Source organism: Boleophthalmus pectinirostris, unplaced genomic scaffold (assembly GCF_026225935.1).
Source record: "Boleophthalmus pectinirostris isolate CB_2022bp ecotype Guang Dong unplaced genomic scaffold, ASM2622593v1 HiC_scaffold_11, whole genome shotgun sequence".
Lineage (NCBI taxonomy): Eukaryota > Metazoa > Chordata > Actinopteri > Gobiiformes > Gobiidae > Boleophthalmus > Boleophthalmus pectinirostris.
Window position 1 is genome coordinate 1,598,878 of NW_026570994.1, and position 19,246 is coordinate 1,618,123.

General features: G+C 40.5%; 2 protein-coding genes and 1 non-coding gene across 3 annotated transcripts; 2 read left to right on the top strand and 1 right to left on the bottom strand.

Annotated features, from left to right (window-relative positions):
- Window positions 1–4,698: 4,698 nt before the first annotated feature.
- On the top strand, window positions 4,699–5,790 carry LOC129412584 (uncharacterized). The gene has a single exon (XM_055166576.1). It carries the CDS (start codon window positions 4,699–4,701, stop codon window positions 5,788–5,790), a length of 1,092 nt encoding a protein of 363 aa, XP_055022551.1.
- Window positions 5,791–8,914: 3,124 nt separating this feature from the next.
- On the top strand, window positions 8,915–18,268 carry LOC129412588 (laminin subunit alpha-1-like). The gene is made up of 12 exons (XM_055166591.1): window positions 8,915–8,929; window positions 9,150–9,293; window positions 11,374–11,513; window positions 11,688–11,880; window positions 12,001–12,183; window positions 12,268–12,374; window positions 13,248–13,437; window positions 13,570–13,716; window positions 14,941–15,094; window positions 15,175–15,308; window positions 16,746–16,959; window positions 17,682–18,268. The coding sequence occupies exons 1-12, from the start codon at window positions 8,915–8,917 to the stop codon at window positions 17,849–17,851; spliced, it is 1,791 nt and encodes a 596-aa protein (XP_055022566.1). The 3' UTR covers window positions 17,852–18,268.
- Window positions 18,269–19,112: 844 nt separating this feature from the next.
- trnaa-ugc (transfer RNA alanine (anticodon UGC)) lies at window positions 19,113–19,184 on the bottom strand. Its single transcript has one exon. It is a non-coding gene; the product is annotated as a tRNA-Ala (tRNA).
- Window positions 19,185–19,246: the final 62 nt, after the last annotated feature.

A 19,246-nucleotide genomic window follows, 5' to 3' on the forward strand; every position in this document is an offset into this window, starting at 1 on the left:
TTTGAGGGATTACACAAATACTTCAGTAAAAACAAAAAAAACAAACAACAACAATAACATTTTAATTGTTTTTATGCATTTAGATTAATTGATTACTGTAATTGTTTTATATTTCAGACTGGTTTGAGGACCTTTTGTCTCTTAATAAGCTAAATGACCCACTGAGTAACACAGTTAGACCTAAATTAAAGAACTGTCAGATTGCTTGAGAAAATATAGTTTCATATTTAAATAAGACATAAATACACTAACAAAACCTATTCCAAGGTAATAAATTAACATAAAAATTTGATCACAGTTGTACTTATTTGGATATTCATTTGCTGACTTTGTGCCTTACTGTGTATTTCAATGGTCTGTGAAGCAGTTTGTAACTTTGTTTTGAAAAGTGCTATAGAAATAAAGATATAATCATGTTCTTATTATTTCAGATCAAAGTGGCAGTGCAGGCCGACCGCAGCTGTGTGCGCTCCTACAGACCCCAGATCAGCTCCAGTAACTTCAACACCCTCACCCTCACGCTGAAGACCAGCACCAAGAACAACCTGCTCTTCTACCTGGGCTCCAACTCTCAGGTCAGAACACACACAAACTCTGCTGAACACGTTTATTTAAACAGCACATATCATGCGTGAGCCTGTTATATAGCTATAATCGATGACACCCGTGGATCATTGTTAGAATTTGCACATTTTAAATAATATTCATCTATTCATCTAAAACCCATTAAAACAAACAAGTCTGAGTTTGAAAACCGCAGTGCCAAATGGAAATCTGCAACTCATATGGATAGTTTCAGATCACATTTGTGAGCAGAGGATTTTTTTTTCATTTGTATCAAAACGACAACTTGATGCTGCCAAATTCTACGTGTATCATTAATTAAAATTAAATTGAAAACTGAGAATGAAGTAAGTACAGAGCAGTGAGTGTGTACCAGTTGGGGTGAGAACAGTGGGTTGGTCAACATATGGTGTCTTGAAAATAAGTGATTTAAGATCAAATTCAAAGATCAAACTCATTTTCACTCCAAATACAACTTTGAGAGTGTAAATTGTGAGGGGAAACAACTATAACATGCTTAAAAGCACTGAAAGGTCCATTTTGCATAATAGCTCAGCTTTAAGGTATAGGTTTGTTAATTTTTTGTTATTCTATTGTCCTGTTGTCTCCTTATTCACAAATTCTGATATCTGTTTTTAACCTCCTAGGACCTGAACTCTTGCATGGCTTTATTGATTTCTCTTTGTTATTTGGGCTGATTGGGACCTGATGAGTGCAAAACAAAGAATTATATTTTTACATGATGTAGGTTCTGAGAAAAATTATGTCCACATATGATCTATAAAACATTAATGATATGTTTTAGTCATTTTGAAGGAACACAATAAAGTCACAACTGAATAATGATTTATAAAAACTATTAAGTGCCTGAACAACCCAAAATATGTTGGACATATATGTGGATGCCAGGTCCTAGGAGGCTACAGATGATAACACCTTAACTGTTCAACATGCTCTTTTTCCCACTGTTGCCAGTAGAGGCTAACAGATGCATAATCCAAAAGCTTTCTGTGAAAATACTTCAAAAAATATATATTTTCTCTACCTACAATTTATTATTAAAAATGATAAAACGTGAAATATGACAAAGGTATTTCTAAAATTGCAAAAAGGTGTTATATTGGACATTTAATCAGATAGAAAAATGTTTTGATTATAATAGAAATGTAATTGTGCAGGTGGACTTCATGGCTGTAGAAGAACACGCGGGTAAAGTGTCTCTGCTTTGGGATGTTGGATCTGGGAGCAAGCGCCTCGAGTTTCCTGGTTTGGACATCAGCAACAACAAGTGGACCAGGATCAACGTCACCAGGTAAACACAAAACTGTAAAATATGAAAAAGTATGTCTTGAAGGAAAATGTTTAATTATATGTATGTTTTGGTACTGGCCAGGTTTGGAAGCCACGCCTCCCTGTCCGTGTACCAGCTGGACCCAGGCTCCACCACTCCGCCGTCTCCTCCAGTAACAGCCACGTCACCAGGAGTGGCCCGAGTCCTGGACATCGACAACAGCACCAGAGTTTACATCGGCGGAATCAGCCAAAACGTGCAGGTAGATGTTCAAAATTAGGGATGGTCCAGTATGGATTTAACTGATATCTGCGGATTTCGCTTTTAAATCCATAACAAGCCCCACAAATTTATCTTAAATTGAAGATCACAAACCAACTTTTGTAAAGATTAATATCAAAATGTATTGGCCTAGGATATAAAACTGCTCTTCTATTTCCATTTTTACTTAGGAGTCTGTTCATAAAGACAGGTCTGGACAGTTTGGACACATGGGTACACAGAATAGTGCAGCTCTGAAAAAAGCATTATCTAATATTGATATCAACCGATACTGATAGTGGAACTGATATATCACCCATCCCTATTCAAAATAATGAAAATAATTATAGCTAAGATTTGGCATGTCTGATTTTGTTGATCTTGTAACGGGAAGCATTATAAAATCTATATATTTATACACTCTATAATTAGTTTTGAGGATTCATATCTATTCCATCTATCCTGGTATCGCTACATAACAGTAATAAAGAGTATATGCTCTGTAGACTATAGTTCCAAAGTCACATTAATCACTAAATGAACTAATTAATCACTGTCCTGTCCTCAGAGGAATCCCCTGCTCAGGTCGCACTGGTTCCAGGGCTGTCTGGAGGAGGCCTCCCTGAACGAGAGGAACCTCGGGCTGTGGAACTATGAGAGCAGAGAGGGCCAGTGTGGAGGCTGCTTCAGCAGGTAATACCTTTGAGAGAGGGACATTTCTCCCGTCCTCTCCTTGTATTCTAAAAGACTAATGTATTTTGTTTATTTTGCTGACAGTCCACAGATGGAGGAGACGGCCTTCCACTTCGATGGCTCTGGATACTCTGTGGTCCAGAAGTCGCTGAGATCCACCTCCACCTCCATTGTCCTGCTGTTCAAGACCCTGTCACCGGCTGGATTACTGCTGTATCTGGCCTCCAATAACACGGTACTGACACCGCACCACTGCACCAAAACAACATGAAAACAACAATGCAACTACAGCAAAACAATGCTAAAAGCATGCCAAAAATGTACACCTAAATCATTTTAAAACTAAAGCAAAAATATTAAAAGTACACCTAAATAATGTCAAAACTGAAGTAAAAATGTTAAAAATACACCTAAATAATGTTAAAACTACAACAAAAATGTTAAAAGTACACCTAAACAATGTTAAAACTACAACAAAAATGTTTAAATTACACCTAAACAATGTTAAAACTACAACAAAAATGTTTAAATTACACCTAAACAATGTTAAAACTACAGCAGAAATGTTTAAATTACACCTAAATAATGTTAAAACTACAGCAGAAATGTTTAAATTACACCTAAATAATGTTAAAACTACAACAAAAATGTTTAAATTACACCTAAACAATGTTAAAACTACAACAAAAATGTTTAAATTACACCTAAACAATGTTAAAACTACAGCAACAATGTTAAAAGTACACCTAAATAATATTAAAACTACAGCAACAATGTTAAAAGTACACCTAAATAATATTAAAACTACAGCAACAATGTTAAAAGTACACCTAAATAATATTAAAACTACAGCAACAATGTTAAAAGTACACCTAAATAATATTAAAACTACAGCAACAATGTTAAAAGTACAGTGCTACACCAAAAAAATTTAGAAGTACACTAAACTACACCAATTTTCTTTTTAAATTACAACAAAAATGTTTAAACCACACCTAAACACTGTTAAAACTACACTGTTTTGAATACACAATCTTAATAACACACCTAAACAATATTAAACAAGAACACAGCATCTAAAGTAAACAACACTAAAGACGAGGTAATAAAATAAGCACCAAACATAAAAAAAAAACCAAGAAATACTGTTGAAATACTCCAAAACAACTCCAAAAAACACCTTAACATTGTCAAACCAACAACTAAACAACACCAAAACAACACTAATACAATGTTAATGCCCACTGCGTCACCACAACACGTCTACATAACTGTGGTTGTGTCTGCAGAGGGACTTCCTGTCCATGGAGCTGATGGAGGGACACGTGCGTTTGACCTTTGACCTGGGCTCGGGGGTCTTGGTGCTGATGTCAAAGGGGAAGTACAACACGGGGATGTGGTACAAGATCACACTGCAGAGGAACAAACGTAAAGGTATGACGCTCAAGAGAGTTTCTCTGTGCTAAATGTCATAACAAGCACGGCTTTACTGTATGTTTTTATCCTCTAGGCTACCTGTCCATCATGGCCACTGAACAATCATCTGAAAAAGAGGTCCTGGAGGCGGAGGCACCTGGAACCTCCTCCGACCTCAACCGCAACGATCTCGACCCCATCTACATCGGGGGGCTTCCTGCTTCACGACCAATCAGGTGAGAGAACAGACAAAGTTACAAATACATAGCTAGTTTGAACTATTTAGCGTATAGTTCACCCACAATTCATAGTGTTTTGTTGCGACAGTAAGGGCGTCTGGTATAAAAATCAGACAAATCCCACACACGTCAGACACACTTTGAAGAAAATAAAAATAAACAACACCAGAGTGATAGTATTTGCTGTCTTTATTGGCAGTTGGCAAGGCCGGGCCGCCTCCTTTTTGGTCAAGCATGGCGTTTAGCTACCGGTATTCCATCTCTCAACTTCGCCGACTCAGGCCCGCAGCCCCCCCTGGACCTCTTTCCTCCATCCTCAATAAACTCGGACTTCTTCGCCGTCCTCGCTACATCCATAGAGGCTCCGGTCGAAAATTCATCTTTCACCTCCAAACAACCGGCTCTGCGACAAACATCCCATCTCTCTGGTCCCATGTCGCACGTCTGACACGTCATCAGAGCACCGTCGTATCTGCTGACATCAAAACGGGAAACACCGCGAGATCTCGGCACTCCAGTGCGAGTAACACCGCGAGATCCTCGCTCACTAGGCTGGACAGAAGACGAGGAGCGGATTCCAGTCTGCGCGGAGTGGACTTCAAAGTTCTGCGTTCTGTACAACGATTCACCCCACAGGCACTGGTTAAATTCGAACTTTTCAATGTACAGTCTATTAACAATAAATCCTCCCTGATTGAAGAACACATCAGGGAGAAAGGATTGGACTTCATGTGTCTTACAGAAACCTGGCACCAGTCACAGGTTTACTCTGCCCTTAATGAGGCCTGTCCCCCTGGTTACACCTATCTGGAGGTAGCTCGCAGCACTGGTCATCGAGGTGGTGGTCTAGCGGTCATCCACCGTCAGCACCTGGAGCTGTCCTCCATCTCGCTGCCTCCAACATCATCCTGTGAGTGCCTTGCATTCAAATGTAAGCCCCCCTTTCCAGTGACTGTTCTCCTGATCTACCGACCCCCCAAACCCAACTCTGCTTTTATCCCGGAAATGGCTGACCTTCTCTCAACACTCTGCACCACTTCTGCTAATACTATTATTCTGGGAGACATTAATATTCATGTTGATTCCCCTTCATGCAAACCTGCTGCAGATTTCCTTCAGCTATTGGACACCTTCAACCTACAGCAGCATGTTGATGTCCCCACACACTCCCGGGGGCACACATTGGACCTGGTCATTTCAAACTCCGCCCCTATCAGTAACCTTCAGGTGTACGACCTTGGTGTTTCTGATCACAAGGTTGTATCCATGGAACTACCCTTTCCTTCCCCCCACTTCCAAACCCAAGCGGCAGTTTCTATTTCGTAATTTAAAGAATATCAACGCTGATGCCCTGGCTCTGGACCTACAACATCTCTCCTCTGTTTCCACCCACTTCCCCTCTGTTACTGACTCAGTGGATTTTTACAACCAGTCACTGAGCAGTCTTCTGGACCTCCACGCCCCCCTAACATCTAGGTCAGTCTCTTTCTCACGTTCAGCACCTTGGTACACACCTGCGAGCTGCGCAGAATGAAGACGGCTGGGCGTGTCCTTGAGCGGCGATTTAAGGCCTCTGGACTGACTGTCCACAAACAAGCCTACAGAGAGCACAGGAAGGCATATGCTGAAGCACTGAAGGCCACACGGTCCCAGTACTACTCCACAATTATCAATAATAGCCCGGGTAATTCCAAAAAACTTTTCTCAACTGTAAATCACCTTCTCTTACCCCCTTCACCTTCCCACTCTGAGGCCACTGAGAACAGGTGTAACATGCATATCACCTTTTTTAGACAAAAGGTTGATAGCATCCGTTCACTCCTCCTCTCTACCACTGCTATCCTGCCCCCCCCACATGTTGACCCACCAACTGCGATTGCTCAGACACTCTGCTCCTTTTCTCCCATCTCACAGGAAGAGGTGGAGGGCATCATTGGAAAAATGAGACCATCCACCTGTGCCCTGGACCCCTTCCCCACAGTCCTGCTGAAAACCAACATCTCTTTCATCTCTCCTCTCATCACTAACATCATTAACCACTCCCTCCAGACCGGCTATATCCCATCTGCATTAAAAGCTGCTGTCATCAGACCACTACTGAAGAAACCCACCCTGGATCCAGAAGTCCTGTCCAACTACAGGCCAATCTCTAATCTCCCATTTCTGTCCAAAGTTCTGGAAAAAACAGTAGCAGCACAACTACAGGATCACCTCAAACTCAATAACCTTTTTGACAAGTTTCAGTCTGGGTTTCGCCCTGGCCATAGCACTGAAACAGCTTTGGTCAGGGTCACCAATGATCTCCTGAGAGCAGCAGACTCTGGTTCACCATCCTTACTTATCCTCCTGGATCTTACAGCTGCTTTTGATACGGTTGACCACAATATTCTCCTCCATCGCCTGCAATACACTATTGGACTTTCAGAACAAGCACTCAAATGGTTCACCTCCTACCTGACTAACCGTACCGAGCACGTTGCCCTAGGAAAGGCAAAGTCACGCACCCACAATGTCACCTGTGGTGTTCCTCAGGGTTCGGTGTTAGGTCCCACCCTCTTCACTCTTTACCTACTCCCCCTGGGCAATCTCATCACCAAGCATGGTATATCCTACCATTGCTACGCAGATGACACACAGCTCTATTTACGGACCACCCCCACTTCTTCCACTCCCTTACTATCATCCACACTGACCACCTGCCTGGAGGAGATAGAGGCGTGGATGAAGCTAAATTTCCTTCAACTCAATAGTTCCAAAACAGAAGCCATCCTGGTTGGCACAATTCATCAGCTCCGCTCTTCCACCATCACCAGTATCTCATTTTCTGGTCAAACGATTCCCTTCTCTGCATCTGTCACCAACCTGGGTGTCAAAATGGACTCACAACTCACCTTTGACACCCACATCAAACATCTCTGTAGGACGTCATTCTACCACCTCAGAAACATTCCAAAACTCCGTCCAACTCTCTCCTTGGCAGATGCAGAGAAGCTCGTCCACGCCTTTATCTCCTCCAGGCTGGACTACTGTAACGCACTCCTCATCGGGATACCTGGCAGGAGCATCCAGAGACTGCAATACATCCAGAACTGCGCTGCCAGGATCCTGATGAGGGTGCGAAAATTTGACCACATCACCCCCATCCTGAAATCCCTTCACTGGCTCCCGATCACACTCAGGATTGAGTACAAGGTCTCCCTCCTCACTCACCAATGCATCCACGGTCACTCCCCCCAGTACCTTAAGGAACTCCTCACTCCCCAGACCCCCTCACCCTCCCTCCACTCTGCAGCCACCAACACTCTCCAAACCCCCAGAACCAAACTTTGCACCATGGGAGATCGGGCCTTCTCCTCTGCTGCTCCAAGGCTTTGGAATGCTCTCCCCGACCACCTGAGAGCCCCACAATCTATTTCTGTTTTTAAACAAAATCTTAAAACATACCTTTTTACTAAAGCCTTTTGTTAATTGTATTTTATTCTTGTTTTATCTTATAAATTCCTGCACTGGTTTTAGCTTGATCCACTGTTTCTGATGCACCTTTTTACTCATTGTTTTTACCTGTAGCACTTTGAGATTATTTTATGTAAAGTGCAATATAAATAAAATGTATTATTATTATTATTATTATTATTTATTGTGTCCAGGCGTCAGGTGTTGTCGCGATCCTACGTGGGCTGCATTAAAAACGTGGAAATCGCCCGCACCAACTTCGACCTGCTGCGGGACGCATTCGGAGTGAGGAAAGGATGCACTCTGGAGGTACAACCCCCTCCAATCTCTGTACAACCACACGCAGCGGCCATTTTACTACTGGAACATCACTCTTATCTATTCTCACATCTGACTTTTTCTATATCTCAGCGTCTATATGTCAAAAAAACTATTACTACTACTACTACTACTACTACTACTAATACTACTACTACTACTACTACTAATACTACTACTACTACTACTAATAATAATAATACCCCTACTAATACTACTACTACTACTACTACTACTACTATACTACTAACTACTACTACTACTACTACTACTACTACTACTACTACTATACTACTACCACTACTACTGCTATACTACTACTACTACTACTACTTCTACTACTACTATTACTACTACTACTACCTACTACTACTACTACTACTGCTACTACTACTACTACTACTGCTACTACCACTACTGCTACTACCACTACCACTACTATCACTACTATTACTACTACTATTGCTGCTGCTACTACTAATAATACTACTACTACTACTACTACTACTACTACTACCACTACTACAACTACTACCACTACTACTACTATTGGTGCTACTATTACTACTACTACTACCACTATTACTGCCACTACTACTACTACTACTACTACTATTGCTGCTACTACTAATACTACTACTACTACTACTACTACTGTTAACCAAGCCCGTCAACAGAAATGTGGGGGCCCGGGGCAAGAAGCCACATATGGCCCCCCTCTAATACTAATGAATAGGAAGAGGGTCAAATTCTGGGCCCCTAAAACTCTGGGGCCCAGGACCACAGACCCATTTTTCCCCCGTCCACTATCCTGACTGCTACTACTAACACTATTATTAATGTTATTACTACCATTACTACTACTGGCTATTTTACTAGTGGGACATTATGTTTTTGTGTTTGGTGTTGTGTAGGCGGTGCGGAGTGTCTCTCTGTTTGGCCCCGGTTTTGTGGAGCTGGCCCCTCGCTCCTTCACCCAGGACACGGACATTCTGATGACCTTCTCGTCCAGGAACCAGTCAGGGCTGTTACTGTCTGCTCTTAGCCATGATAAACAGGTACATAACAACAACTGCACCACATGTAAGCACATTCTCAATAAACCCTCCCTCCTTGAAGGTTACATACTGTAGAAAGTACGGTCATTCTTAGCGGCGCTTTACTTGATTTTTTTCTTCTTAAACACATGAAAAACAGGCCTAGTTTGTCTTAAACAGTTTGCAGTGGTCTAAAGTTATTCCTTATTTACCTTATTTATTCCAACCATCCTAATCATTGAGTTTATAAGCACTTTTCAACTTTCCAAAGTGGAATTTGATGTCACACCACTGCTAGCAGCAACTAGCATGCTAACAGTGCACCAGTGTTACTTCCTGGTTCATAGAGGATAAAAATGCTCTATAATTAGATGTAGACAGGACACTACAGTCTCGTTTTGATCCAAGAGGCCATCACACAGTACAGGAGAATTTCCCCGATTTTGGCTGTGATTTGCTTCTCCATGAGTTCAAGGAGGCGTGACCCGACTTTGTGTCTTTGTGTGTAATTTTGAAGCCGGTGTACTCCTCATCTGTGTGTGTGTATGACTCTGAACTGCTCTGTCAAAACGTAACCACCGAACATCAAGAACTTTACGACAACAGATAATAAAACAAAGGACAGGGCAGAGGAGTGACGGACACAGAGGTGAAAATATTTATTAGACTTTATTGCTCAGCTCTCGTAAAGTGGTACATTCAAAGTGCAGCATCTCATCCACATTATCCATAGAAATTGTCCTCCACAAATAATGACCCCATTCCACAAAACAGCACTGTAAATCCAGTTTGAGGCATTCTTTAAAAGTAAAAAGGTGAGAGTAGTTCCTCACATGTGTCTGTTTACATCCACACAGAGCACGGATTGAGCTGAAGCTGCAGATTAGTGCCAGTGACTCTACTTCCTGTGGACTTTATCTCCAAACTTTTATGTTTTAAAAATCCTGTATCTGAAGTTTTGCACCACATTTCACAAATAATAATAATAACACAGTTTTGACTTGTATCTAAACTAGAAGTGCAGAGTCTGAGTTTGAAATCTTTGAACACTTAAGAGTCTCAGAGTGACTGGTTTTAATGTCGACAGGAAACAACTGATGCCATCACACTCACAACTTTATATCCTGTTGTCCACAGACAGATCCCACTGCAGTCTTCGTGATCATCATTAATAAGATTCATAAGACTGTCCTCGTGCTTTTACAGTATATCAGTACCAGGGCAAGACACATTTTACTTTATCAAATGAAAAATAAAACTGGGAACAGCCCCTTTAAATTATTAAGCTCACTGGAATTATAATGTCTCTCAGTTATTTACGGGTTTCAGAATAATGAAAACTTACTAGTTACTAACAACAAAGTGCTCAAAATGACACCAAAACAGGAAAAGGTCATGATACATTTACAGGGCACCCGCAGGGTCTTAAAAGTCTTAAAAAGGTCTTAAATTTCATGTTCCTAAATTAAGGCCTTAATAAGTCTTAAATTATGTTGTCCAAGTCTAATTAGTTTTACAAAGGTCTTAAATTTCATTTGCCTTTTTTTTTTTTTTTTTTTTTTTTTTTTACTTCTTTACTTTTTTTAACTTTTTTTTGTTTATTCAACCAGGCTGCAGTGCAATGTTAAATGAAGGGAGGAAACAAAGCAAAACACAAACAACAACATCAACAAAAAAACAAAAAACATGAAATCATGTAACATGAATGAATGTCTAATTTAGAGTATGCACAAACAATACTTAGTTTGTCTTCTTAGAATGTTATAAATTATTTTTTGGCCATTTTACAAGCAATGCATACGACTATAAATGAGTTCTGAATGAGATTTTTGTAATAAAAGTGTTTTTTTGTTATTTTAAGCAGTAAGTAATGGTGATTATTAGAATTGGATCTGGTGTTTTTTTCGCCCACATAATGGGTGTGATGTTGGTCTTAATTTTCATTTAAGTGGTCTTAAAAAGGTCTTAAAAAGTCTTAAATTTGGGGTAGTCAAACCTGGGGACAATCTTGATTTAGGCTAAAGTGACTTGTGTTTAAAGCAGTTACATGATATTTTATGTTATTTGCGGCTTATTTCTGATCTTTGTGTTTCCACGGCAGCACTTCATGTCTGTACAGCTCATGTCCGGCACTCTGGAGGCGGAGCTGGGCAAAGTGGGCGGGGCTACGCAGAGAGCCATCGTCGTGGGGGAGTTTTCCGACGGACGCCATCACTCCGTCATCCTCAGCCTGAGCCGGAAGTACGCCTCACCCTAATGTTTCAGTACTGCAAGGATGAGTTTACAACTTTCAAAGGCTTTTCATGCAAACAACAACTAGCATGCTAACAGCGCACTTTCTGATTACCCAATAATGAAACGCTGTATAATTAAAGGAGTTTATGAATCTGTTTAAATAATAATTGCGTTTTCTAGGGTTCTTTCCATCCATGTTGACGAGTTACCTGTCAAGTCCATCCTCCTGTCACCGGGCGCGGTCTCCAGTCTGTCCCCGTCCTCGCTGTTCATTGGAGGGCTGCCGTCGGGGGTGGAGTCTCGTCTGCCGACCAGGATCCGGAGCCTATCGCGGTCGTTCCGGGGCTGCATCCAAAACCTGGCACTGAACGGAGTGTAAGTTTAACACAACGATAACAATAACAATAGAAACTAAAGTAACTAGCATGCTAACACACACTTCCTGATTACTGGACAATGAAATGGTTTATAATTTTCTGATTTCCACGTTTAGGTTGGTCGATCTATCGGGAGCGGCGTTGTACGAGGGGGCGGAGTTAGACAGCTGCCTACTGGAGGAGCGAGCCGGAGGAGCGGTGTGAACGGTGATCAGGATCTGGACCCTACCCCTGACCCCGCCCATTTACCCGTAGCCCCGCCCACGTACCTGAGCGCCCTCACGCCTGGAGCTCTCACGGTAACACACTGGGGATGTTCTTGGATTTGAAGATGTTGTCAAAATGGCAAACTTACGTTTTTTAATTTTTTCTTTGTCTCCCAGTGCGCGGCGGAGGTGGAGCCGAGCTATCTGTCGTCCGGTGTTCAGTTTGGATCGACCAAACACAGTCACATGACGTTCAGCATCAACCCCAGCACCGTTAAGAAGAGGTAAGGGAAGATGTTCTAACACAAGAATAAATAAACAAACCTTGCATGATAGTACAACACAGCAGTGGGAATTGTACAGTTCAGATTCACTGTAGTCAAACTTTTCAAGTAACACCTCGTACAGAATAGTCTCTATTCACGCTCATGTCACAAATCAAGAAGACGTTTGGAAAGATGCAGTGATAACTTCTCTCTGTTCGCAGTAGTAAGTCTGAGAAAATCTAAGAAAAATGTGTAAAATGTCCCAGTTTTCTTCATCTCCATGTCATTGTAGTGTTCCAACCACACCTCAGTTTTCATCATTTCCCCACTGACGCACAACTCCGACTGCACTGGGTACATGTGATTAGAAGAGATGCACAAACATCTGCAGTCTTCATTTTACCTCTGATCACATTTACTTCAGTGGGTTTGATCACAGTCGGTCGGTGAGTCCAGTGTCAGGAACTACACCAGAAGTTGTCATCGCATCTTTCGAAACATCTTCCTGGTTTGTGACATAAGCGTTAGTAGAGCCTATACACTACAAGTTCAGCTGATCCAACGTGCAGTCGTTTTATTTGCGATGATTCTGTTGTGATAGCTGTCTGAAGGGGGAGTGACTTAGCACAGAGAGCAAAGAGAAGGGGGAGTCAGAGTCTCAAAAACAAAACTAAAACAAACGACACGTTACAATGTTCATTTGTTGTTTTGGACAAATGTAGCATTTTCAGAACAATAAAAGGGATCATGCTGATCTAATTATGTAATATGTTAACAGTTAATACTAAATAGAAATCAAGTACTCCCTCAGTATTTTCAAAGGCTTGTAGTTTTTAAGAAGGTGGAGTTCAGGTGGTCATTTACCTGATATATTTCCTCTGTTGTTCTCAGCTTGTCCATCAGGATGTCCTTCAGGACGTGGGCTGCGGACGGCCTCCTGCTGCTCATGTCCAGCAAGAACCAGATGGACTTTGCCGTGCTGCGATTGGTCGGCGGTCACATGGTGCTGTCAGCTGACCTCGGAAAGGGCCTCGCCTCCGTGACGTCGTCGAGCTTGTTCAACGACGGCAACTGGCACACGGTACGAAAAGAGTGAAATAAGAGAGTGAGATAAAAAGTGAATTTATTCCTACTTTTTCAGATATTTTTTTCATAAATCTTAAATCTATAAAAAGAGTGAATATAAAACTGAACTTGTATGTTTATGTTTTAGGTGACAGCAGAGGTCAGCCGGAGGTCAGTGTCTGTCTCAGTGGGCAGAGCCACTGACTCCGCCCCCATCAAAGGCAACCAACTGGATGTGGAGAGCCGGGTGTACGTGGGCGGGCTTCCTCACACTCACACAGCCAGGAGGATCAATGTAAGTTCAGACATGAATACAGGGCAGGGGTGAAAAAGGTGAGAAGGGACTCCAGGGACCCTGCTCCTGTGTTGTTGTGTTTTTTGTGTGTGTGTTTTTGTAAACTGGGTCCACTGGGGCATCTATTTTAGATTAATAAGACCAGGCCCTGTTCACATGAATGGTGATTCACCAGTGTATGCACTAGTGTTGTAGTCAAGAGCACACTGATCGAGACCGAGACCAGTCCGAGACCACAGAGTCCAGAAACCAGGACAAGACCAAGACTTTTAAAGGTTCAGACCAAGACAAGACTGAGATCACGGCCCATTGACACCAAATCAAGATCATCTTTGTCATTTTCCACATTTATTTGTATTTTACAGATATTTTGGCACATTTATATCAGTGCTTTTATAAATCTATCTCCATTTGATCTGATGAATGTTCATTTAAGTGTAAATAAGTCTAAGCAAACTGTGCTGTACTAAAACACTCTGTGCCTCTTTTTTGGACCCTCACCCACAGTTTGAGAAGCTCTTTGTTAAGAGAACTTCCACTGGTACTTTACACAAAACTGATTAGAGAAGTGAAGAAAGTGGGTAGGATTTTGAAACCTGTTGTTTTCAAATTCCTGTCTGGCGTTACATTCTCTTCTTGGTTTTGCAGGGGTATTTAGCCAAAATCACATTTATCAAGACAAACACACGTGACAAACACAGATTTATTTGGCATTTTACTTGGCAAACTTCAGCCACATGTCGCAGTAGACCTGCTCTGTGCTGTAGACCATATTTATGATACAGTGGAAATTTGTGAAAAAATATTGAAAAGAAAAGTACAAAAATACAGGAAAGAACCAGTGAGTTCTAAAATGAAAATTTGCAGGAAGGAAGGAAGACATTTTTCTGACAGTTTGAACCTTCATTTCACAAAATAAACATGTCGTCATCTGTTTTTATTTATTAGTTTATAACTATTGTGTAATTTAGACACGCTCTGGCTCTTGTTTACATGATGGTTGCTAGGTAACAGTTACCTCTGCATATGTCACATCTGCTGCCTGTGTCCAACCAGGAAGTCAAATGATAAACTTCACTAGAATTCAAAAAGACGTTTTCTGTGTTAATGTTATAGTGTAAAAGTGTCCAGCCTGTCACGTGCATTTTAAGTTCTATTAAAAACAGAAATACTACAAATGTTGCTTTATTATGAATGAAATCTAATGTTGAGTTGTATTTTTAGGTAAGCAGCAGTTTTCCAGGTTGTATTCGCTCTGTCACTCTAAACAACGCGGCTCTGGACTTAAACAAACCCGAAACACAGCACCATATCACTTCCTGTTTCAGCAGCGACCAGAAGGGGGCGCACTTTAATGGCACCGGGTTTGCCGTTCTCGGTGAGTATCGTAATATCAACCCTTCACTACATTTGTTAGTGTATAATCAGAATTGTGCTGAAATGTAAATGTGTTTTTAGTGCACAATGGTTACAAGGTGGGCTCTGATTTGACGGTTTCTCTGGAGTTCACAACGAGCCAATCAGACGCGGTGTTACTGGGCATCAGCAGCGCTAAAGTGGACGCTATTGGCCTGGAACTGGTCAGCGGACAGGTACAGACAATCTCACCAGACATGGGACTAAACACCTAAAAACCACAATTGCATTTAAAATCGAGCTCCTGAACTGAACAGGACCTGGAGACTAAAGGGGGAGTGAGGGAGGAAGGGGCGGAGTCTGGGGTATAAGATACAGGCGCCACGTTTACAATGAGAGCTTTAATTCAGAATAAAAATAATTTAATTCTGAATAAAAAATGAATTCCATTTTAAAAAGACCATGTAAACACTGAACTAAACTTGGTGGTGATTTATTCTGATTTTAAAGCCAAATTAATTTATTCCTCAATCATGTAACATTTATTCTTCTTAAAAATAATTCCAGTCCTGACTTCAGACTTTCCTCCACGTCTCTTTGGATTTGTGAGCTGGATGTGGGAGTGGGCTGAGGTAGAGCAGCCTCACACTCACTTTGTCTTCTTCCTCCCGCCTCCGGCACTCGGTACAACTGCGATAAAAGTTTGTTTCATACATAGAAAGATACATAGTATAAAGATACATATATACATAGTTTCTGTGTATTGGTTGTTGGGATTTGTATTATTTATATCTTGTTTTATATTTGAACTTGAATAGCTTGTAACTAAAATCTGTTCAGCCTACATGTCCCATCATGCACCAGTGGACTTTGGTCCAGCCCACACTGAACATGTGACCTACTCCTCTGACTTTAAATGTGCACAGTGACAGCATCTGGAGTGTGTCCTGCTGAAGACTGAAGGGCTGAAACATGTTGGCGTGATTTGAACTTTATCTGCCATGTGCTATGAAAGACTTTTCGTTATTTTGCCTCAGTTTTTTCCTATTTTGTATTTGAGACTGGTCCCCACACTGAAGAGCATCAGAAGGATAATTCTACACATTTTTGTATATCTAAGTAGCACTCCTGCTCCCAAACCTTTGCAAACTTTGTTTCATGTTTGTGTCTGTGACGTAACAACAATCCAACATGACAGAAAAGCCGGGAGCAGCTGAAGTATGTGTTTTCTTCCCAAAGACGTAAATATGTTGGTGTTCCTGTCCGATCAGACGTTGAGTGGAATTAAATAAAGATGATTTAATGAGTTTTTCATGTAAATCTCAATTCAGAATTATTATTCCATGTAAACTCAAAGGAGAATATTTTAATTCAGAACTATTTAATTCAGAACAATTAATTCAGAATTTAAAAACATCATGTAAACGTGGTCTGTGTGATTGATCGAACAGGTATGCAGACTCTAGACTCCACCCGGTGTTTGTGATCTGAAACACCTCGCCATCTTTCGTGATGTCACCAGCTACTTAGATTTAGGTGTTTTTGACCAGAAAACTGCAAAATTTAAATGATTATAACAAATACAGCGTAAACAAAATCAACCCTGTGTATAGTACCTGCTCATTCATATTTTACAGATATAAAAGTGTATTTTTGTGTTATTTTTTTTCCAGGTGGTGTTTCACGTGAACAATGGCGCGGGCCGTGTCTCCGTGCGCTCCCTTGGGTCCTTCCTGTGCGACGGACGCTGGCATTCTGTGACCGCCAAGAAAACCAAACACGCCATGAGCCTCACCGTCGACCACAGGCTCTACAACACCCCCAACCCCTACCCACAATCCACCTCTGCAGAGACCAACAACCCCGTCTACGTGGGGGGACACCCGGGTACGCACAACCACTCAAGACGTGTTTTCAGTTTGCACGTAACTTTTACACCACGATTATGTGGAAGATTTAAAAATGAAAATCCAGTTTATTGTTCCAAGATCATTTAATCTGCCTGATTTAAAGGTTTGTTTGAATATTGGATGATTCCCAAGACTGAGATTTAAAGGACTGTGTTAAAAAAATAAAGCATTTAAAATAATAAATAAATAAAAATACATAAATAATAAAAATAAAAAATATATATAAAAAATAATATTAATAAAAAATACAGTACATAAATAAATAAATGACATACAAATAATGAGTAGAATTGTAAATACACATTATCTATAAAATAATCTAAAAACTAAAAAAAAAATTCCACATAAACTTTATTATTTATGTGTTCATATTTGATTTATATATTAATTCTAGAACATTATTTCAATTTTTCATATGTTCATATATAAATTTGACAACTGAATAATGAAATATTACATTTACCACTTAGAATAATTTTGATATTTTGTTTTTAGTAATTCCTAATATGTGTTATTTTTGAAATAGTGAAACATAATAACCATAATTAATGAGGATTAAAGAGCTGATAAGAAATTGCTGGTATGAAGCTTCTACATTTGCCAGTAATAATAAAAAATTAGAAGTATATTCAGTTAGTTCTAAGCAGTGTTTGGTCATTGTTTTATTCAGTTTGTAATATCTTTTCATTTGATTTTTAGCGGACGTGAAGCAGAACTGCCTGACGGTCGCCGCTCCATTCCGAGGCTGCCTGAGGAACATCCAGCTCGCCAAATCTCACCAAAGCCACTTCCTGGACTTCAGCTCCGCCCACCTGCTGAGGGGCGTGCTCCCGAGCTCATGCCCCGCCTCCAACCGACAGACACAATGAAAACTGCAATAATGTGTTTATTTTAAGATCTGGAACACGTCACCGAGAAAACTGCTATGGACGAGAAGGACTTAAGCCATAGACGTGAAGGACAAAAGGAACTGGTGCTTTTAATCTGCACAAAACCAACAAGGGTTTATCTTGAAGATGTTTTTTATTCCTGTTTGAAAGCTTGAAATTAAGTTGATTTATTGTGACAGGAAGTGTTATAAAATGGTTATAAAATGGTGAGAAATAAACCAGAACTTGAAGACGTTTTAAAGCTACTGAGAAATGGTCATGGAAAAAACACAAGTCACTGTCCAGATCGTGCACATGTGTGAGCGAGGCCGTTACTGTGAACTAAGTGTAGATATGTTGTAAAGTATTTTTTCTGTGGACATTTTTTGACATTCCAATAAATGTGGATATTTTTAACCGCTGTGACCGAGATATTGTAAAACTGACTATTTTTCAGAGAACAAATGAACCCAAACGTTGAGAAAGGAAATGTGTTTATATATACAGGGGTTACCAAGAAATCTGAAATAAAGTTGCTATTGTAAAGTTTAACCAGAAGAGGGCGACATAGCTCACATTTGGCAGTAGGAGAAACTCAAATTGTCTTTAGTCAGAGCAAGATAATGGTTCATTTTTAATTTGATGGACAAACACGCACACTGCAGAACTCACAGACTTCAAGATAAATCACATCAGCAGGAACAATAATTCATGGTTTAAATAAAGAAGTACAAAAGTGAGTGATGAGTGATACATTACATACATACGCTCTGAGCTTCTGTGCTTTTCATATTCACTTAGTCCACTTAGCTGGGAAATTCTTTTTTACATGGGGCCAAATGAGAAACTGAAAATATTGTGGAGGCCAAAATGTTTAACTCAATTCTGCAGAATATGAATTGTATTTCTTTATAAAAAGCAATAAAGAGGATTGTTCTGACGAGCTGCTCAGACTGGGAAGAGTTTATGTTATGGCTAAGCAATGAAAAAGTGAGACCGCCTTATAAAAAATGCCATTAAAAAAAAAAAAAAAACACCTCTAAAATAAAAGCTATGCAGCTTTAGTCCAGGCATGAGGTCAAACGATAAAATATGTCCTTTTTGTTTCCAAATGCGCTTAGAAGGGCTGATCAGAGTCAAACAATGGACTCTGTGACCGTGGAGCTGAACATGCGCAGGTCAGAGTTTGTTCGTGTGAAGTATTAAGTTATTGGAGGTTATTGAAGGTTCTACAGAGTTTCAGTAAACAAGGCGCAAAACGTGGAGATACCGGGGATCGAACCCGGGGCCTCATACATGCAAAGCATGCGCTCTACCACTGAGCTATATCCCCGTAATAAAATGTCCGTACATTTACCTTCTTCGATATAGGAAAATAACTCACGTATAGACAAA